This window comes from Alosa pseudoharengus, unplaced genomic scaffold, assembly GCF_046254945.1.
Source record: "Alosa pseudoharengus isolate Yale_2024_CS ecotype anadromous, Long Island Sound unplaced genomic scaffold, YU_APseudo_1.1 YU_APseudo_1.1_scf_12, whole genome shotgun sequence".
Classification (NCBI taxonomy): domain Eukaryota; kingdom Metazoa; phylum Chordata; class Actinopteri; order Clupeiformes; family Clupeidae; genus Alosa; species Alosa pseudoharengus.
This window is the reverse complement of record NW_027468587.1, coordinates 30,151,688-30,175,102: the sequence shown is the minus strand read 5'-3', so window position 1 is coordinate 30,175,102 and position 23,415 is coordinate 30,151,688. Positions and strand designations below refer to the sequence as shown.

Below are 23,415 nucleotides of genomic sequence, written 5' to 3'. Positions count from 1 at the left end.
TCAGGACCCCAAGGCCTGATCACAATGCTGCTAATTGCATCTATTGTGTCCTTTGGTCATTTTGACCCAGCCCTTCACCAGGGTCAGAGAGACTCAAGATGAGTGGTATTTAAAGTTTGTGTAATTGTACTGTATATTAATGTGAAATATTCATGTTTGGTCTCTAATTGAACCTTGTTATATGGGCAACAGTCTGATCATGGTTTCATTACAATCTGAGATATGTGCCATAGTTTTATAGCCCAACTATCCCAATGTGATCTCTGTTGGCCTTGATTAATGGGGGTGGGGGGTGGTTATAGTGCTATCTTGGGGCCTCGCAGGGATTGGTCACTGGCAAACGCATAGGAATGAGTTTATGGGGTATAAAACCAAGCACCTAAGAGTCACCTAAGAGTGTTTGTGAGCTTGGCTTCTCTTCTCTGCCCTGCTCATCTACTCTTTCACACTCTTTGTCTCTGTCTTCCCTTCCCCTTTTCTCTCACACATTCATCTCAGGTTTGGTTTTGTGTTTACTTGACATCTGTAACATTTAAGCTACCGTGTAGCTTCCATACAATCCATTTGCAAATGGATTCACAGCTTCCTCACTGACCGATCACAGGTGGTTAGGGTGGGTGGTCTGACATCTGACACCTTAACCATTAGCACAGATGCCCCCCAGGGCTGTGTTATGAGTCCTCTGCTGTATAACAGCTACACCCATGACTGCAGAGCCAGCAGCAGTCACACCTCCATCATTAAATTGACAGATGACACAGTGGTGGTGGGCCTGATCACCAACAACAATGAACAGGCCTATCTGAAGCAGGTGGATGAGGTAGCACAGTGGTGCCAGTCCAACAACCTCACTTTGGATATCAGCAAAACAAAGGAAATGGTGGTGGACTACAGGAAACAACAGAACAGAGCTTACACTCCACTTAAGATCAGTGGGCTACCAGTGGAGAGAGTCACAAGCTTCAAATACCTGGGAGTACACCTCACTGACGATCTAACATGGACTGTTAACACCCAGCACACACTGAAGAAATCTAGGTAAAGACTGTACTTCCTACGTCAGCTGAGGAAGTTCAAAGTATCATCTTGAAGGCCTTTTACTCCTCAGCTGTGGAGAGTGTCCTGACAAGTACAGTAGCATCATCACTTGGTATGGGAACTGTACAGCCTGTGACTGCAGTGCCCTACAGAGAGTGGTGCGATCTGCCGAACGTACCATCAGAGCACATCTCCCTACCCTGCAGGAGACCTACAAGAAAAGACTATGTACCAGGACCCAAAGTATTGAAAAGGAGCTTCTATCCTCAAGCAATCCGTATCCTGAACACACACAAGACTATATAAACTTTTTTTTTTACACACTTGCACATGGACTGTACACACACTGCACTTTTTATTCTCTATTGCTATTTATTAAAATATTTCTTGATCTTTCTTTCTTCACACTTGCACATAAAAAGCGGAACACCAAACGAAATTTCACTACATGCTCTACGTTAGTATTGCTATGTATGTGACAAATAAACCTCCTTGTAATCCTTGTATAGCCTGACGAGCCAGACTCACATTAAAATGTAGGGTCTGGGCACTCACCGTTCGCAGTGCTCAGTCCGAGGGGTGGGATAATCGGTTGTCTTTCAAATTCTCTCTGCACGCAATAGGACAGCGCTATGAGTCCCATGCGTTTCCCACCAGCGGAGCTAGTTGGTTAGTTCAAACTTTTGCCAACTTAATAAAAGCTTAACTCGTGTCACACTGTTTGCCAACAGCAACATTATCTTATTTGTTTTCAAGTAGCAGGGAATTCAAGCCAAACCGTTGCAACTCTGCCATCAATCATTATGTTAAGCCCGCCTAACGACTCTATACACGATTTGATTGGCCTGATAGAAGTTTAATTTTTCGAGCTCACAAGCCAACGGAGAGTTGCTAGACTAGCCCTGGCAGCTAATTTAATTTGCTGCCGCTAGGGTGCGTCTAGATTTCTAGGCTAATCTTTGTATCCTTGTAACATAAAACTCTTGGTGTGCCATGCCCTTGTGTTTAACATTTAGTTTATAAACTGTTTAGTGATATTGTAGGTTGTTTACTAATTACAGAGTCAGATTATGAGTGTTTTCTACAATATTCACAAGTCTAATGCATCTTACTGTCCCATAAAGTTCTGACACGCCTGAACCTTCCCGCCAGCTGTTTTCCATCGTTGGTAACATTTTGACGCCCTTTACACTACCGAGACCGGGTGTTTTTTACACTGTACCCTAGTGATGGACAGCTAACAGATCATGAGAAGATGTTCACTGACAAAAACATTATGACGTATGATTGCTGACCTGATTGCACCTTTAAGGGCTTAATATACTGTATGAAGAAGCCCTGACGAGTTATCCTATTGTTGTCAGTAGTATCTATTACATATATAGGATATGTGTGCTCTAAAGAATGTGACTGTACTCAGATGTTTGCTTAATATGTTATTATGTACATTTTTATGTTCATAATGTTCACATTTTGCACACACGCACACGCACACACACACACACACACACACACACACACACACACACACACACACACACACACGCGCATATGATATTATATTGTATATGTGTGCTCTTAAGAATGTGAGTGTGTGTCTGTGTGTATGCTTGTGTGCGTGTGCATGTGTCTTTACAAAGAGGACTGCCAATTGTACCTCTGTGTGTGTGTGTGTGGCAATATTCAATATTCAAAATGCCCCCTTCCCCCAATACCAAGACATAAAATGTTATGGTACAGTAGGCTAGTATCACTCACTGTTGTCCAAAATAATCACTTGAAAATGGTATGCTAAATGATTAAATAATCACTTGTTACAAACTGGAAAATGGTATGCTAAATGATTAAATAACTAAAAGAGAGTGCAGAGGTGAGATTATCTCAGTTAAGTGAAGAAACCTGATTACAGAGAATTGCCTGGAAAACACTGGCTTGCCTTGCAAAATACTGTGAAATTATGCCTTGCAGAATACTGTGGAATTATGAAATACCAATTGAAAAAAGCAGATGTTAGGATTGGTTTCCTCCCTTTATCTCCTGTAACATTTGATCAGTGCTATTTTTAAGTTGAACAAGGGTAGTGTTACAACTACTAGCTACAACAAAGTATTGTTACATATTGACTTATGTCATGGGGGCGGGGGGGGGGGGGGGGGGGGTTATACAAGTCAAGTCAAGTCAACTTTATTTCTATAGCACATTTAAAAACAACTGAGTTGAACCAAAGTGCTTACAAACAAACATAAAACAATGACAATGGTACAACAACAATAATAACATAACATGGGGGAAAAATAAATACATAATTGAAATAATAAACAAATTGGTCAAAAATAAAATAAAGAATAAAGAGTGTGTGTGTGTGGGGGGGGGGGCGGGGTATTAAGGTAGATTAAAAGCTTGGGAGAAAATGAAAGTCTTTAAGTTAGACTTAAAGCAGTCAATGGTTGGAGAGGACTTAATATGTACAGGTAGACTATTCCAGAGTTGGGGGGCAACAACAGAGAAGGCTCTATCACCCTTAGTTTTAAGGCGTGTTTTGGGGATATAGAGAAGATTCTGAGATGAAGACCTAAGTGATCTTGGAGTGCTGTAAGGAATTAGTAGGTCACCTATGTAACTAGGTGCCAAACCACTGAGGGCTTTGAAGACAAAAAGTAAAATTTTAAACTTAACTCTGCTCCACAGGTAACCAGTGCAGCTTAGCCAACACAGGAGTTATATGCTCACGTTTCTTAGAGCCACTTAATAATCTAGCTGCTGCATTTTGAACTAGCTGAAGTCTGTTGAGAGTGGAGTGGGTCAGGCCTGCATATAGTGAATTACAATAATCTAGTCTAGATGTTATGAAAGCATGTATAAGAGTTTCAAGATCGGAGAAGGACAAAAAGGGCTTCAGTTTTGCAATATTAAAATTTAAAGAGGAGTCAAAGAAAACCCCAAGATTCTTTACTTCACTGTGGCAGTTTGCAGAGAGAGGTCCTAGTGCATTTTTCAAGATAGAAACACCACTTGGAGGGCCAAAAATAATTATATCAGTTTTACTTTCGTTCAGTTGAAGAACATTTCTTGCCATCCAGCATTTGATGTCACTGAGACAGTTAAAAATATTCTCCAAGTAACAAATGCCATTAGTGTTAACAGGCAGGTGAAACTGAGTGTCATCTGCATAGCAGTGATACTGAATGTTCTACTTTTAAAAAATTGAGCCAAGGGGTAGCATATAATGAGAGAATAAAAGAGGGCCCAAAATGGAACCCTGAGGAACACCACACTTTATAAGGGCAGAGGAAGAGGAGAAATTGCCTAAACTAACTGAAAATGATCTATCACTAAGATAAGAAGAGAACCATTGCAAAACAGAACCCTGGAGACCAACTTCATCCTCCAAGCGTTTTAATAGGATGTTATGGTCAATGGTGTCAAATGCTGCACTCAGATCAAGAAGCACCAAGAGGGCGCAAGATCCAGAATCAACTGCTAAGAGAATGTCGTTTTGGACTTTAAGCAAGGCCGATTCAGTGCTGTGCAGAGATCTAAAACCTGATTGGAATTTATCACATATATTGAACTCATATACATGATCCTATGTGGTCAAAATATTTCAACCAAAACCAATGCACCCTTGACTAAGCTATGAAACATTTTAACTAGATAAGTCAGTTTTTGCTGCTCCTTTACTCACCCCATGCCACATTCTATCCCTACCCAAATGGCATCATGTGTCTGCTGCCCCCCCCCCCCCCCCCCCTCCTTCGGCTACTCTGAATGCATTAGTTTACATGATCACATGAAACTATGATTGTCACAATCTCTGGACTTATTTTTCTATAACAATGCACATATTTATGTCCATTTGATTATAGTTGGTTGTCATTTGTTCAACACTCTATGGCATAAGATAGAATGGCACACAAAAATAAGAAAAATAGTATTATTAGATATTATTGTTTAAAAGAAAACATAGGCCTACAGTATACACATATCACCCTATGTGTTCATGGATTTGTAGATGTGATAGAATGACTGCACATGCATGTCTTGAGATAGGGAAATATAATAATGAAAACCTGCGCTGTCGCTGGTGGCGGTCATCATACATGTTTAGTGTTAATGTTGTTTTTGGTGTTAGCCCAGCTTATAAGGTAGGCTACTTTAATATCCATTTGTTCGGTCAGTGTGGTGAATTAGGGATAAGTTAGATAAAAGGGCCAACATGTTATCTGTTGGTGCCAGGATTAAATGTGAAAAACGTAGCCTAGTCTACTAACACAGTTACACTGGGCCGTACAGGACAGGTAGCCTAACAGGTGCATATTGACCGGAAGAAGGAGGAACAGAGCGCGACTGGGAAAGAGAGGGTGAGAGAGAGGGAGTGAGAATTCCTCCTGTTTGTAAGTTAGGCTACCTGTTAACGGGAAACTGGACTCGTGGAACATAGCGTACATGTCCATATTCTACCCTGTTTTTCCCCTGCATTTTTGGAAACACGATAGTGTTGAAAAGAGTAAGCCTACAACTCTTCGTTTCGGAACGAAAAATAACATCACTGGACAGAAAGTTGTAAATAGCGACAGGTGAGTGGAAAACTGGAAATGGGATTTTTCTTTTTGGCAATGGTGTTGGTTTTAGTTGGCATTCCTCTCATCGTTCACAGACTTTTGAGTCAAATCAAAGTTGACAAACGGTTTGCGTAAAGAGCGTTAGGCCTTTACACAAAAGTGAACTAGAATAAACGCTATGATGTATGTAGGCTTGGTTCAATTTTGTTTTGTTTTTTTGTTTGTTTGGTTTTGTCTTCTGTTTGTGTTCCTTTGAAAGGCTTAATATTTTTGGATTAAAACAAACAAAGTAAAGGCCTTACTACCCTACTAAACAATAAATAACCTTAACATTTTAGACATCCAAGTCTTGGTACAATACAGCGATCAGTCATATTGCCCTTTGGCTTATTTAACTTGTTTAACCCATCTCTGCCCATAGCTTCAGTTAGTTGTAGTGTGTAATTCTTGCCATTCAATGCTTTGCTTTGCAGAAAATTTAGGACATTTCAAAAACATCCCAAAGGAGTGTGAAAGGATAACCAGTGTACCAGTTTTATTCTCTTGTTTGGGAGATGGCAGAGAAGAAGAAGGGTGAGTGTTCACACAGACTAAAACAGGCAAATAGACTTATTTTTGCTTATGTCCAGACCACCAGCAATTACACCAGGAATCAGGCGACTCTAATGTTAAAGATTAATGGAGTTCGCTGTCCCTATCCATCCGGGGGACGTTGTTTTGTTCACTTCCATGGTGTTCTAGAAATTTGACAAAATATGGCATCAATAAGATGTTCACGGTGGACTGGGCTTCAGAGGGAACTTTTTTTAAACAGTGCCAGCTGGATTTGATTCTCCTGGTTGAAAGGGAATTATATCGAAAATGGCTCTGGGGAAGTCTTTGCTCTTCTCTGATATGACAGCATAAACACACACTTTTGAGGGACGTTATATCCAACACACTGTATCCACAGATATTGATTCCAGCTGTATTGTCCACTTGTAGTTATACACTTTTCTATTCTTCTTAAACAGCAATCTTTCCACAAGAACTACCACATTTTGGTATTTGTGTATTGGCCGCCCTTTGTCACTGGGATGTTAGGGGAGGACACTTGTGAACAGAACAGGACAATCTGAGTCATAAAATATTACATTGTTTACATCTTGGTATGCATAACAGAATTGGTTGGCGACAAAACACTGTTGTCTGTTATTGTAGTTATGGTTATGGTTATGATTATGGCTCTTGGCAGATGCCTTTGTCCAGAGCGATATACAATGATAAGTAATAAACATTATAATTTAAAAAAAAACAGTAATTAGTAGTAATTCATGAATAATTATAGTAATATTTATACATCTTATTACAGTCTAGTAGGTGTCTTTATAATATGGCTTCAGCACATTAAATCTAAATAAAAATGTGCTCTCTGCTGGTTGTATTTTGCTATTAGATTGTAAAAATAGCTGCCCAATGGATCCTGTCTTCTGATATTTACGTTTATGTTAGAATATCACTCCCTGCAGGAAAGTGGCTGACGCAACATTGAACATTTTGGTGGAACTGCCTAGAACTGGGTGTGGTGAAAGCTGTATAGATGGTTCTCCTTGATAAGATATTGGATATTGATACAGTATACAGGAGGTGTAAAAGAGATGACTATAGAAACGTTATGTCAGTGAATGCCTGCGATTATGACAGCAATGCAATAGGAAGTATTCATACCCAAATGGCCTTGCAATTAAATAGGATGTCTTATTTGCACCCATGGATATGTCTGTGGTCTAAATTTATATTTTTGCCTGTCAGAGAACCTTTTGGATCATAATGTTGTTTCAGTTGTGAAATAGGCTACTGTAGAAGAATATGGAAAAAATGTAAACCATTATCGATTTCTGTGATATCCGTTTCCCTCTCAGAATAAATGACTATTGTGGCTGGTTTTCAAAAGATCATTTCTCATAAGGATGAATATGAATGGTTGGTTCTAATAGTTTATGGCTGTGTGCACATGTTCAGACAGACAAAACGATGCTTACTGTGCTGTCACCATGGTAACTACCTAAACTACATTGAAGTGGTTGGTGGGGAAGTTCCTGTTGACAGTGTGTTTGAACATTCTGACTTCTGAGTCATCATGGTTAAAAAAACCTCAGAGATCAATCACCAGGCTACTCATACTGTACGTGTAGAGTTGTGGAAGTAGACGGAAACCCACATAGGTTGAGTCTGTGTAAATGAAACTCTACCTATAACACGTGCCTAAAAGTTGATTCAAAATTCTTGAAAAGCAGAACATAAGAAAGTATGTTAATTGGGCTACTTGAATGTTTGTTGCCAACCAGGGTGCTATATAGACAAAAGACCACAAAAAAGACAAACATAGAATCTCCAAAGAGTGCATTATATTCTTATAGATATGTTTTGAAATCACTTTAGACCACTCCAAAAGGAGTTACATTTTTGCTGAATGCATTAACTAATATGGAAGTCTTTGTTACAGACATGTGCTGACCTGCACTGACCGCCATGACACACTGTCATAAGATCCTTTGTTGTTCAAACCGGCAACCCTCCAGTTACAAGTCCGAAGCGCAAACCTGTAGGCCACGGCCGCCCCACTGTACTGCACTGGACTGTTTATGAGTAGAGACTCAAAGGATGTAAGAGAAACTTTTTCAGATGGTGAAACGTCTATGAATGCTGAATATGCCAGCCTTCTCTCCCTGTCGTTAGTGCGCATACCCACTGTTCCCAAGGCACTCCTGAAACGAGCTAAGTACCACTGCATGTGGGTGGGTGGGTGGTTGTGACGGGGCAGCTGACTCATGCCTGACGCTCTCGGCCTCTCGAGTGATTGAAAACGACAGCCTACAGCTGAGTCTGAGACTCCCGCTTAGTCAGACAATGGTGGCACTTGTTCCTCAATCAGGTTGCCTATACTGTACTAGCATGGGGAGTTGTAGACACCATGTGGAGATATTGCAGTGGGGCTGGACTGACTTCGGCATCTCTCAGTGAGCCACCCCCCCCTGACAGTCAGTGGTGGGTTGATACTTTCAGGGTTCCCATGGGTCATGGCATTTCTGGAATATCATGGAATTTTGGTCTATTCCAGACATGGAAAGTCAAGAGAATTTTATCGTTTTTGGGGCAGTCATGTAATATCAGTTTTTTTTTGTTGTTGTAGCAGTTTAAAATTTACTTGGCAAAATACATTAATACAAATATGTCCACACAGAACTGGTGTATACAGTATCTGATTATTAGCTTTACTGCTGGGTTGGGGGTTGCTTCTTTGAGTATCCAATGCCCATTTATTCGTCTCCTGCTCTAAAAAAGTAAAATATTCTTGAACGCTATGCGGCTGCTCTTAAATCATTGGTCGGTATATTGTACCATTCAATTTATAGTAAGTCATGGAAATTCAGGGTTTTTTTTATTTCAGGGAAAAGTCAAGGAATTTTATATTTGACTTAAAGTGGGAACCCTGTACTTTAGTCATCCATTAAACCGACCGCTGGTGCAGAAACTATGGATAGTGAAGGCTCCACAGAGACAGCCAACTGGGAAACTTGGGGTGACAAACCTGAGAGACAATTTGATCCTGAAATGTTTTGCTATCCAAGAAAATGGTGCCTTCACTGAAGTGGATTTGTGAATGTCAAAAATAGGCACATGTCTGGTTTTGGTTTCTGTGTGCTCAGGCATGCTGATGTTGTTACCATAGCAGCTCATTCTCACTTCCTCAAAACGGCATCTGCCATTTTCTTTGTGGGCTGGCTTTTTGTTAGCCTCGTGAGACCATCCTGATCTCGCGAGCTTCAGGGTTTCACTCGCAGATCAGTCTGGATACTTTCCGTTAAAGAAAATTTGGAGCAGTTCACCAAACGAACGTCCAATCAGCGTTGGCTTTGAGGCGGGTTGAGGTGTGACGCAACGAACAACATGACGGCATCCACAGAGAAGTTTTATTCAAATTAGAAAGTATTCCTGGGTAAACTGTGAAGCTATGAGTCTCAGCCATGCAGCTGGGAGGAATGAACGACACAGACATCCTCCACGGCTGATTCCAGTTCATAATGGAGGAATATACTTTCTTCAGAAGTGTAGGGCCTACCGTGAAAACTTGATGGGAATTGTCGTTGATTAGGTTCATAAATGGTAAGTTAAAACATCTTAACGTTTGTCACGTTACCTAACTTAATTGTATGTTAAACGGCATTAGAAGAATACTTTGTTTATCTAATTGGTTGATTTGGCCCGTCGATAACCAACAAAGGTGGTGATAGACAGATGGTTTATCCAATCAGCTAACCAGTATGTCCGCCCCTTCCCAAAAGTTCTTCAATGAAAAGTTCCAGAGCAGAGTCAGGTTAGCTTTTTGTTGTGTTTGTCCTCAGATGTAATGATGAGGATCCTATGTCAAATCACGCCAATTCCCCAATGTTTCTCTTTGTTTTGGACCAGCATTATGGTAACATGGTAGCATGCCTGTTTGTAATCTTTATAAGCACTGTCATGTAGAACAACATACTGCATATCTGCATATACAACATACTGCATATATATGTTGCAGATGTTTATGTAGTGATTATATAAACTGTTCATTTTCATTTGACCCCCCCCCCCCCCAAAGTCACCTCTCCTTTTGTCTTCAATCTCCACATGGACTTTAAAATCTTGGCAAGGCCTCACATCTTTGATGCTTTGGGTTTGACTGTGGCAGATTGTTATTATACACATGTCTGCTATGCAGTATTCCATATTGCATAGCTTGCCATGTTAGTGCCCACGCCCTCTACTAGTGGAAGGTTGATGTTGTTGTACGTCCCTCAAAGGGCCTATTAATGATGTATATGCTCCTAAGCACAGTGATTCCCCAGGTAGACCCCTATGGCCTGCTGTACTTGTTGTGTTTTCTCACCAAATACATGCCAAGGAGTCCATTGTATCTCTGTCATCAGTCATCCTGTCTTTGTTTTGGTGGTGTGTGTGTTGGGCCCATGCTACCTTCCTTCCATACTGCTATCATAACTCCTGTCAGGAAGTGAGACCGTGTTATGACAGTGATAAGGAGGGGTGTGTGTGTGTGTGTGTGTTCATTCAGCACTCTCACACTCGCCCTTTAATTCTGGAGCCTTCTTCTAATTCTGGAGGCTGATCCTCCAGAATCACAGCGGATGAAATCAACACCTGACAGACAGATCAGTAGGAACTGGTCAACGACGGACGGGGGGGGGGGGGGGGACTCTTGTCTCCAGACGTGCTGATAGACACATGTAATGATGTTTGTTTGGCTTGCCCTTATCAGTGCAACAGACTGCCTGTGTGACCTGTGACTCCAGGTTCTGTGGAACATCAGCAGTGTGGTGGTCCAGCAAGGTTAATGATCACACGAGAGCACGCTCCTGTCAAACCCAAGCGTTTTCAGACAAAAGGAGTGGTCATGCACCACTGCACACATCTCCTCTTGAGCGAGGACTGCTTTTGTGTGAGTATGCACTTGAGATGAGACTTAGGCTGATGACGAGGAGAAAGAGGCTGTAGGGGTTGCCTCTTGTTTTAAATCAAGTCAAGTCAAGTCAAGTCAAGTCAAGTCAAATTTTCAGATCAAGATTTCATCCATAAGAATGGAAATGACAGTGCTTATGCCCACCGTCATGCTCACATAAAAAAACAAAAACAAGATAAAAAACATAACAATAACACTACAAGATAATAAGTTAACATTAAGTACACACACAATTCCATGACTGCGTATGAGAGTGGCAGTCCATTACAATGATGACCTTTCAGACACTAAGTCCTGAAATGACCACAGACAAGGCTGGACCAGTAGACAATGCAAAAAGCTACTTAATCATTGGAGCATGTTACTCTAGCATGTTATGAAATAGCTATTTGAATAAGTAAGTAATAATAAGTAAATAATAAGTTAACACCAGTTAACAACGTCTGGCACTCTTGGACAGGTTCGACTTTACGCAACCATAAACCCCCCCACATGGCGCGGGCTGTCTGCTTATGTCCAGGGACAGGGTGACACTTTCCATGGGTTGGCATTGCTGCTGCGGATGAGCTCTCAGTTTGCTTTAGCTCCATTGAAATGGAGACTTTGCACTATTGATCCAGGTGTCCTGGATGCCATGCTGGAAATGCCGAGCTCAGGAGCTGACATTATTTTGTTCTCTTCATATTTGCACTTTCTTTTCTGTTTTCCAATAGACACTTACAGTCCATGGTGGCCCAAGGGGAGGGCAGAGCACTCTTGCAGTATCAGGAATTCTGATCATGATTTTTTTTTTAGGACAATGATTTATTTGGCTTTCTTCTTTTGCTAATGTGAAGTTCTTTTCTTGTTCTGCCCACAGGAAGTCCAGGGATGACCATCTTTAGCCCCTGTCGCGTGGCTGTCGCTGTCAGTCTGACGATGGTGGTATTAGGGGGCATCGGTGTGGCCATCTGGGCCCTAGGTGAGAGAGGTCGTCTTTGGGGAAATTAGTCTGAGAAATACCCTTCAGCTGCAGTATTCTGTGCCAGTCATGACGATTTGCTAGTTGCTAGTACATCGCTTTGACCGTTACTCAGAGCCAAGAGGCATAGAGTCATGTGCTTGTTTAATGAGATATACTCACACTGGACTCAAACATCTCAGACTCTGGACGTTCTTGTGTCACTAGGCCCTGGATGTAGCCCCAAGCACACATAGTTGTGAGTGTGTCATTAAAAAATCCAAATGTCTTTGTTTTAGACCTCACAGAGAAAGACAGAAGTCATCCTTGTTGTTAAAAAGGACTAAACAAAGATTTCCTTTGTTGCATATTGTTTCCAGATCACTCTATAGCAGTGGTCCCCAAACTTTTTCTTCCGAGGGCCAGCTCACTATACCTGGCTCTAAGAGAGGGCCAGAGACTTGGAGTATATCAGTAACCATAAATAGCTTAGCGCTGTGAACAAAGGCAGTCTACCTTAGTTGAATATTCCATTACATTTAATCTAGGCTATTCCAATTTAATACCATTGTTATCTGTGTTTATATTGCCATCATGCCATATCAGTGTAAAATGTAGCTCAAATGAAATAATAATAATAGCATTCTCAAAACTATAAGCAGGGAGTCCCAAAAGTATATTTTGAACTCTGAACTTTGCATAGGCTACACAGCTCAAGTTGTGAACAAGCAATATCCTACAAATAATTTAAAGTTCTCAAACTATGAGTTTTATGAAGTGGTGGCAGAAACATCTGAAATGACCACCATTCTAACTTTCACTCACCTGATGAGAACTTTGTGAACTCTGTTTGAACGAGTGAATAAAAATTATAAATAATTATACCAGAAAGTTCCAGAATTATGACTTGAATAGAAGTTAGTTAGTTATTAACAATTAATTGATACATTTTTAGAATACTTTGAGCACTGATGCAGTCAGCAGAGGCCTCTTACATTTTTTGCAGGTAGGCCTACTATACATTTCATTCCGTTTTCGATGGCAAACGCGAAACAGCGTCAAAACAACCACCAGTGGACAAAAAGAGTATTACATTACGGAGGTTATAGTTTGACGATGTCGTACTCCCGTGCAGGCCGGATCCTATATACCACGGACATGTTTTGGGGGGCCAAACATAGTTAAGATATAGTTGAATTGCACACCATCAGAGTTATTGTTGACAAGGGAATGGATGGGTCTGGTTAAAAATACATTCATCATTCATGGCTGATAACTCTTAGTTTTCATCTATGTATTACAGTCACATATTTGAGCAGGACAGAAGACACAGGATTGTATGATGGTGAGCATCAGTGCCTTAATATTTCACAGTTAACAGTTTATCCCATTCTGTAGCACAGAATGTCAATCTAGTGGTCCAGCTCACATTCCACTTTCCGCATTCCTCTTGTTGCCCCGCCCCCTGTCTGACCCGCGCCTGCCACAGTCCAGGTGAGCTCCACAGACAAGCGTCTCCGAGTCTTTGACTCCGCCCAGCGCAGGTGGAGGCACATCTGCTCCTCCAGTGCCGACCAACTACTGGCCTCCATCAGCTGTGAGGAAATGGGCTTCGTCAGGTGAGCAGCAGTCTGGTGACCAAACATGGACGAAACAATGCCGTTTATTTAGGCGGGGATCAGCGGCAAGCGGCAGATTTCCTATTGCTTTCTACGGTTCGGCAGCGAAATGGTGGCAGCGCTAGCGTAACGCTAGCGTTGAACAAGCTGAGCGTTGAACTTGGTTCAACTTTCAAACCGCAACACGAGCTTATTCAATTGTCAGTTTAGGCAAACCGTTTGTGTTACTTAGGAAAAAAATAGAACTTATTATGGTCTGAGCGTTGTGTTACGCTTGCCGCTGGCCGTTGGCTAATGTGATCCCCGCCTAATGCTGCTCTACGTTTAACTCCTCAACATGTTAAAGGAGAATTCCGGTGTGATTTTGACCTAAAGTGTTTTGAAACATGATACCGAGTGTGAACGTATGTCTCATAGCCCATCTCGGCTTGTCCCCTGCACTCAGAAATCTGGCGCTAGTTAGCCGATGCTACCAACAAGGCGGTCAATGGTGGTGCCTCGGCATCGGCATAGCCATGCAAATAAATCACTGTTTTACACCATTTACGAGGCTCAATGTATCTCCACACTTCATTGGTAGACTTCCAAGGGCCCTGACATTTAAAACGAGACATTGAGAACTTTGAAAAAGCACTGGTAGTTTACTTACAAGACGATTTATACAGACAGTATCTTCTCGAAGTTTAGCGTTTGCAGCCATCTTGAATTTAGTCACGATAAGTCGAGCGAAGAGTAAGAATGAACAGGTATGATGAGGGATCAGATTCCAAAAATAATTCCGTGGAAATGCATGGATTCCAGTTGCTGCTACTGGAAGAAACTGTAATCCATGCATTTCCACAGAATTATTTTTGTAAACTACCAGTGCTTTTTCAAAGTTCTCAATGTCTCGTTTTAAATGTCAGGGCCCTCGGAAGTCTACCAGTGAAGTGTGGAGATACATTGAGCCTCGTAAATGGTGTAAAACAGTGATTTATTTGCATGGCTATGCCGATGCCGAGGCACCACCATTGACCGCCTTGTTGGTAGCATCGGCTAACTAGCGCCAGATTTCGGAGTGCAGGGGACAAGCCGACATGGGCTATGAGACATACGTTCACACTCGGTATCATGTTTCAAAACACTTTAGGTCAAAATCACACCGGAATTCTCCTTTAAGTGGAACTTGAGTGTGGTATAGTGGTGGAATGTGTACAGTTCACTTTTCTTTGCTGATTTTAATGCACTGTGCTGATTAGCACTCTGTGTCATCAATACTTCCCATTAGGGTGGTGAATTTCTCCAGCATCCAACAAAGTAATGACCACGATTTCTTCTGTGTCAAAGAGAATGAGCTGACCTATGGCAAAAAGATTTCCACTGTCCTATATCCCTGGTATGACCATCCTTCTCAATTGTTTAAATCTTTTACCAAAAGTAAGAATACTATTTTATGTAGGAAATATGACAAAATATCATATTCAGGCTTCTGTAATGAAAAGTGGAATGAAATGGCCAGTGGGTCAGTTACTGCTGATATGGTAACACTTCACTTAAATAGTCTGTCCACAGGGACTTACCAGATCATCTGTTAAGATTCGAGTTCAGTTTGTAAAATAGTTATTGAACAATTATTACTCACTATTTTTACCTGTTGATGTATTAATTTCTGTGTTCCATCTATCCTTTTTCATAGTGAATGTGAAACTGGAGAGGTCCTTGCTTTGACTTGCCAAGGTAAATTGATACAGCAAACGGTATTTTTTGCATTGAGAAATGTATATACTTGCTGTACTGGCAGTTTTTCTTTTTTTTTTTTGAATAATTGTTATTAACAACAGACTATTTTCTAGTCAAGTCACTTTATTTATATATCACATTTAAAACAACGGGATTTGACCCAGAATGTTTTACAGTTGAGGCAGTTAAGATTTGACAATACAGAAATACATTTGAGTAACAAGGAGATCGTAACAAGAAGTGGTTCTACATTGCAGGGATAAGAAAGTCATAAGAAATAAAACAAAGGATCTTTCTATCTCTCTGTCCCTGTCTTGGGCCCCTGTAGATTGCGGTCGTCGTAGCCTGACAGAGGAGCGGATCGTCGGGGGCGTGGACGCCAAGCAGGGACGTTGGCCCTGGCAGGTCAGCCTGCAGTATGACGGCGTGCACCAGTGTGGAGGCTCCATTATATCCGACCGCTGGATAGTCAGTGCTGCCCACTGCTTCCCTGAGTGAGTGAAAACACACACACACACACACACACACACACACACACAGTACACACACACACACACACACACACACACACACACGCACACACACACACACACATCTACACAGGACACACAGCAAACAGTACTCAGGGAGAGCTAATGCACAGTGAAGAGGGATTTCAGTCCTTTTCACTTCCCTTAGCATGATATATATGTGTGTGTGTGTGTGTGTGTGTGTGTGTGTGTGTGTGTGTTGTGTGTGTGTGTGTGTGTGTGTGCAGTAGTGTAGTCTAGTTAACTGTAGTGTGTATACTGTGATGTAACAGTAACATGTTTCTCCAATCTCCACCTCCATCTCAATGTATCTCCATCCTGCTCAACACTAAGACACACACACACACACACACACACACACACACACACACACACCTCATACACACACACACACACACCTCATATACAGACAGGCCCTCATGTCCGCGCATCTTCCCTTTTTGTAGGCGCTATCGCCATGTGGGGAGGTGGCGAGTAATATTGGGCTCCATCTACAACAACCCGACTCATAAAAACGTGGTCATCGCTGAGGTGCAGACTGTGGTCTACCATAGCAGCTACCTGCCCTTCGTTGACCCCAATGTAGAGGACAACAGCCGAGACATCGCCGTGTTGGCCCTCACTGCACCGCTACAGTTCACTGGTAAGGCCCACTGGAGAGGCCAGGCACGCTGTCTAAAGACCACTGGACAATGGTGATAGATGACTTGATGTTGCTGCTGCAGAGAAAATATGTTTAGATTTCCCACAGATACACACGTATGCCCAGCCAGGTATAGAAGAATATGCAGCTATGTTTTAAAACTAGCAATTGTTTTGGGTTTGACATGATGAACGTTTGTTTTCTTTACAAAGGGTAAAGACAGTGCTCCTGGCTTGGGGGCTGGCAGTGTAAAGGAATCATTATAGCACAACCCTCTCTGGTCTCAGCTCACTGCGCTGCACAGGGCTCCAGACAAAGGGCCTATTTTTCTCCTGTGCTTGTGCCCTTACAAATGACAATGTTATCTGACCTGCATCCTCAATTTTTATATTTCCAGTTGCCATGGGAATCTCAATGAGAATATCCCTTTCTCTCTCCAAAGCACAGGGACTGTTTTGAGATCATATGGTGTTTTTTGTGGATAAAAAGAGCAGCCGTGACAGTAGAATGTTGATACTTTTTTGACTGACCGGTTAAGAATAGAAAGGCTCCTTCCTCCCTCTAGTGTCCGGTCTTGGAATGACATCTCTTTAGTATCAGCAGCTGACCTTACAGAAGGCTCACTTTTGAGTCACATGTCTCAAAAATCACATCGTGTGTGTGTGTTCAGTAAAATGTGATGGAGGAACATGGTGTAGCGCCAATCCGGTCTCATTGTTATGCAGAGAGGGAGATGTTCTCCGCTTTCATCTTTTGTCTCATTTAACCACACAGCACAAAGGACCCAGTGTAGCTCAGAAATGCTAGCGGACAGACACAAGATCTGTGTACTACAACACCATTTCACAGGACTATTTTATCTCCCTAACTCTTGACACATATTCTCTCTGTCTCTTTCTTATTCTGATTTCGGACCCTGACAGACTATGTTCAGCCAGTGTGCCTGCCAACCCACGGTCAGCGCTTGGTGGATGGCCAAATGGGTACAGTAACGGGCTGGGGCAACACTGGATACTATGGTAAAATAACAGAACATCTTCTAAGGACAACAATATGACACAGCAATAGTATTATTGGACAGTAGTTTGTATTTTAGATGAGTTATTGTATTGCAGTATATTGCATATAACACATATTTCAAGCAGTTAATGACCTCTGTAGTTATTGTATATTAGTGTGTGTTACCAATGCAGTGATGTAGCAGTGCATGTACTGTACAGAAATTGGTTGTATAATTTCACTCAAACTGGATACTGCCACCTTTGAGGGGATCTTGTGTTTATCTCTACAGTTCATGCATGTTCATCATAGTCTGTCTTAATGCATCCAATGTCTGGTCTAGTACAACCCTCTAGTGGCGATCCCTCTATATGAAAGAAGAGTCATTCTAGGCCAGTACTCTGGCTCATACTCACATTTGTTGCTCTTGGACATGGGCCAGGGCTGTCTTTCTGTATCTGACCTTTACACTAGCAAACTCTGCCAGTGCAACAGCAACAGAATTTAAACATAAGCAACAGAAGTGCAGCACTTTTTCTGGATAAACAAACATTCCTGTGGGATTGGAGAATGTTGGGTTTTTGTCTGGAAGTGGCAAACTGTCACCCCCCACTGGCATTTACCTCTTGTACTGTCTAAATCTTTTTTCTTCTTCAGGAGCTCTTGCCAACATTCTACAAGAAGCCAACGTTCCCATCATCAGTGACATTGTGTGTAACGCCCCAGATTACTATGACAACCAGATCACCACAAGCATGTTCTGTGCTGGATTTGAGAAGGGCGGGATTGATGCCTGCCAGGTATGTACACTGCACTGCACTGAACACGGTGAGGCAAACTGAACAGCCAATCACAGCAACGCTTTTCCAGGTGGCTCCCACGCCAATTACACATGTTGAATTAAGATGTTGAAGTGGCCATAAATTAGTCAACATAGGTCTGTCGGTGTCGTTCATCGACCGGCCGGACATTATCAGACGTTCGACCGTCGGCTTGGTCTGCGGTCCCCACGAGTGCAGAAAAGATTCAGCCTTATGTTCTCACTCTAGGGAGACAGTGGTGGCCCCTTTGTGACAGAGGACTGCCTGTCGAAGACCAGACGCTACCGGCTGGTGGGCGTGGTCAGCTGGGGCACTGGCTGTGCCATGGCCAAGAAGCCCGGAGTCTACACCCGAGTGTCCCGCTTCCTGCCATGGATATCCACCGCTATGAGGGTAAGTGTGAGAGAAGCAAAGCACAAAGAGGCCACAGACCTATTTTAGAAGTAGGTTACAAATTTACCACAAGGACAGTCACGGCAGGTGTTGCGTATTCTGCCATTTTATCTGCACACCACTGGCTTAAACCGTCCATCCATCCATCCATCAATTCATCCATTTATCCATCCATTTATTCATCTCTCTCTCTCTCTCTCTCTCTCTCTCTCTCTCTCTCTCTCTCTCAGACCTATGAAGGTAATCCTGGGGTACATAAGATGGCCCGGGTGTGAACTGCCCTGGTGAGAAGTGCTGGGCAACAGTCTGTCATATGAGAAAAAATATTTTCCTTGATGGTTCCGGAAACCCCCCTCTGGGAAGAAGCATAGCAATCCTTTTTTAGGAACCTGATCCTAACTCTGGATTAATGCTTGAATGTAAAATTGTCACAAAATATGGATCTATGATCAATGTATACAGTATGTAGTCTCACTCTGATATACAAGTGAAAACAAAAATCAGCCCATGTGTTTATGGAAAGGAATGTGATCGTGCCTTGCAAATTAAGAGCTTGGTTTGCATGATGACATCAGATCTTGGTATTACTTGACAAAACTAAACCACAAGGTGTTCTACCAAAAATTCAGACTCCTGCTGCAGTCTGAGTTGCCAGTGTGTGGTTCAGTAGATTGTTAGATATAATATGTAAAATACGTCATTCCGAGCATGTAGTCATTCATCCACAGGCAAAATAATTTAATGTAGCAACACCAGAATGGTGTATTAATGAGCAAGGTGTGTTTGTATACATACACTGTAAAAGAACATGTGAAACAAAACAGGACAATATACTGGTAGTTTTCCATTAGTACAATTTTTGTACATTTTGTAGGAACTGTCCGAAATGGATACAAATTGATAATACCCATGCCTATAACTTTGTTGTAAAACACCATACTGCCTATCCCTTGGAAACAAGCAATTGTCATTGTAATTGTGCATTAGGCAACAATGTGTAAAAGAGTGGGCGCAGTTTCATTAGGCATATTTAATGTGCCTGAAAGTGCTTTGTTCAGACCTGATAAATTACCAAGTGCAATGTAAGAACCTGACCAACCAATACAACAAGCTATGTGTTCAACTTTGAAAATGTGGTGGTCAGTAATAATTGGCCAATTGACTGTAACAAAAAAAAAAAACAGATAAATGTTTGGGAGAATTTTGACCAGAGAGTTAACAAAAACATTTTTGGAGGAGTAACACAACTTTTTAAAAATATATTTTCCTATTACCTCGCAGTATGTGCAGTTATTCATCCAAGACATGGTATCAGTTCAGAACATTTGGTATCCAAATGCTGCTCTCTTTTTTGCCCTTCTGAGATTTTAGTTATCAAGTGGTTTCTAGCTCCAGTTTGGTATTATTCTAACTTACATGGCATACATCTAGAATAATGTCATGGTATACATCTAGAATAATGTGGTGGCATGCATCTATGCATGCCACCACATTATTCTAGAAATGTTTGTTTCAAATGAGTAGCCCTCTATATGATTTTGGGTCTTCAGGTAGCCCTAATTCCCAAAAAGGTTGAAGACCCCTGATCTAGAATAATGTGGTGGCATACATCTAGAATAATGTGGTGGCATACATCTACTGTATGTATGCCATCACATTATTCTAGATGTATGCCATCACATTATTCTAGGTGTAGGCCATGCAAGTTATCACACATCTCCCTCAAGAGATGGTGTCGTCGCATGTCATGCCAGTTGTATGCAATGCATTGGTTCCATGAAATAGAGGTATAAGTCTACATGGCAATATTATGTGTGATAATGTCTACACTTACCTTCTATAAAGATACTGGTTGCAGACTGGAGCCATGAACTTGTATTATTTTTTGGTTCAATAAAAATAATATTTTTTTGCTATTAATATTTGTTTTCTATTGAAACCGCTAAAAGGCCAAAAGAAGGGAAATTGGGTTCTAAATATGTCTGGCACTGCACTTGAACGAAGTTGAAGTTTTTGGGGCAGCCGTGACCTACTGGTTAGCACTTCGGACCTGTAGCCGGAGGGTTGCCGGTTCGAACCCCGACCAGTAGGCACAGCTGAAGTGCCCTTGAGCAAGGCACCTAACCGCTCACTGCTCCCCGAGCGCCGCTGTTGATGCAGGCAGCTCACTGCGCCGGGATTAGTGTGTGCTTCACCTCACTGTGTGTACACTGTGTGCTGTGTGTGTTTCACTAATTCATGGATTGGGATAAAAGCAGAGACCAAATTTCCCTCACGGGATCAAAAGAGTATATATACTTATACTTAAATTATGTGGTTGTGCGGTTTCTGGTCAAGATGCTTCTGTAACATTTATTTGACAGTATTTCTCATGAACTATTATAATTGTTGTCAATATTTAGAGGTTTTGATTTTGTAATCAGTACTTTGTTTTCTGTACATTGTATATATTTGTAGCTCTGTTGTTTAATTCAGTCTTTCTGACATGTTCTTTATGATTCTTGGTGACTGTAAGTCTGCTCCCATTTTATTGAAAGTAGCCTCGTGTACAATGTACCATTGTATTGGTTAGGATGTTTTGATACAGTGTACTTCACATATCTGTTACATGTCACTTGTAACCCTGACAACAAATACATCTTGTGACAGTAGGCTGTTATATGAGAAGTACACTACTTATTATTTAATTCATGATGAGCTACACTGCACCATGGTGTACTCTAAGCTGGGTTTTTATTTTTAAGAGGTAGCATTTTTCTAGCCTGGCACTGCCCCTTTCACTAAAGTCACTGAGTTGAAAGTGGTTTTGTCTTGTGGTCAGAAATGGCAGTATACTTCGAAGATACATTTAAATTGTATCAGCATGCCGGCACCTTCCAGCTTTGTTTATTTCCTAAACACAGTTCCTGTTTGGTTCGGTCAAACCAGAAAGTCTGCTTTATTCATGTGGGGGCTGCTGGACTGTAGCGTACCTCAGCAGACGCTGAGCTGAGCTGCAGTAAGCCATGCCAGGCTAGTTTTCATCTACATGTACCCTCCCAGAATACAAAAATAGGAACATATTTTACACACATGATTATTTCTGTAAACCACAATCTTGTTTTTCTCTCTCCCTCTCTATCTGTACCAGTCTTTTAGCAGAGGTTTAAAGTTCAGATTCATGAGGAAGCTGTCCCATATCATGGTGCACTAGAGATTTCAATATGATATGCCATTGTGCTTTCATGGGAGACATTTTCTGGTCTAGATAGATATCAGTTGCGGTTTACTTTTCTCACATTTCTCGTTATCCATGAAAAAAACAAAAAAAAGTCCATTTGTGAATGAATGTATATTTTAAGTTTCCTGAAAGGAATAATCTATTGTGATCTATTGTTGTTCATATCTTACCTGGACTGTGATATTAAACACTGTAAATTTAAATAAAGTTTTAATTAAACATGTACATTTATATGTTTTGTTGTCGACCCACTTTTACCGTAATTGTAGACTTCAGTACCAACAGGAACTTCCGGCCTTATCCACCTTAAAGGGCTTACAGTACCATTTCTGAGATAACCTCATGTCATACAGCAACTGCATCATGTGTATATGCTTAAATTTCTCTGTCTATTTATGCTCCTTTCAGGTGTCCTCTGACTAACCTAAAAAACCTGTTTTGATATTCATAGACAGAACATAGGAGAAGGACTAATGTCATGCAGAACTTGATCCTTGGCCTTGAGCCTTTTACAAAGTGAAACAGTAATTATTTTGTCACAAGATCCACATCAGGCAAGTCCACTGAGACTCTATGCAAAAGAGTCCAATAGTCTATTTGAGTTCTGAGTTTTCATAAAGCTGAAATTAGCACATGGCCCAAAGTGTCTTTCCAATCAATATCACCATATGAGTGTAGTATATTTAGACCAAATGCATCGATATGTGCCCTGATCAGAACATTTCTTGGACCATTTTCTTTTTACCCATCATTCCACAGTGCTCCAAAGACACATTTGCCTGTGAGATGATGTGCATGACTGACTTAGGTGTTGCCTGCTTGGCAACCTTGCTTGCTTTCTGAGAATTTGTGCTGAGTCAAATCTGCTCTCGGATGGCCATTTGGTTTGTAAATCCACCTGTTGACTAGAAGTCTGTGTTCTGAGGGGCCAAGTTGTCTCCTAATTATACAACTTCACATAGAGCTATAACTCCCCAAACAATCAGGATGTAATGTATTTCCTAGAGCCGTAAAGTAGAAACCAAGAAAATATTTCCATCTCACTGTATGACTAGATTGCGCAAATATGAAAGACAGTTGTATGATATGCTTTTAAATGTAGACAAACTACTTGAAAATGCATTACAGTTGATATTAATATGCCAAACTTCATGACTGCAGCAAAGGATCTCCACTTTTTTCTCACAACTAATGTGTGGGGGTGAGTGTCCTGATCATTGATGAAGGTAAAAGGCCTGGCTGACTATTTTGGAAGTAAAATAACTTTCCTTCATACCCAATTTACATGGCTGTGACAACATGAGAGGAAACTGTTGAGAGAATAGAATCACATAAAGTGGAGGAGGAGACCTAAAGAGGAAAGCCAGTGTGTGTCTCACTCCTTCTGCGGCATTTACTTGCTCAACCTGTTTCAAATGCCTTCTTCAGGAGTCT

At 41.4% G+C, this 23,415-nt stretch overlaps 1 protein-coding gene across 2 annotated transcripts; it reads left to right on the top strand.

The window, feature by feature from the left end:
- Window positions 1-5,461: 5,461 nt before the first annotated feature.
- hpn (hepsin) lies at window positions 5,462-22,164 on the top strand. 2 transcript variants are annotated; one of them, XM_076279503.1, is made up of 13 exons: window positions 5,462-5,615; window positions 6,074-6,173; window positions 11,957-12,058; window positions 13,341-13,382; window positions 13,527-13,656; window positions 14,924-15,031; window positions 15,332-15,372; window positions 15,704-15,869; window positions 16,352-16,548; window positions 17,472-17,567; window positions 18,205-18,347; window positions 18,597-18,761; window positions 18,992-22,164. In XM_076279503.1, the coding sequence occupies exons 2-13, from the start codon at window positions 6,155-6,157 to the stop codon at window positions 19,034-19,036; spliced, it is 1,254 nt and encodes a 417-aa protein (XP_076135618.1). In that variant the 5' UTR covers window positions 5,462-5,615; window positions 6,074-6,154; the 3' UTR covers window positions 19,037-22,164. The 2 variants fall into 2 exon arrangements, with proteins under 2 accessions (XP_076135618.1, XP_076135619.1); XM_076279504.1 differs by lacking the exons at window positions 5,462-5,615; window positions 6,074-6,173 and adding an exon at window positions 9,393-9,746.
- The last annotated feature ends 1,251 nt before the right edge of the window (window positions 22,165-23,415 follow it).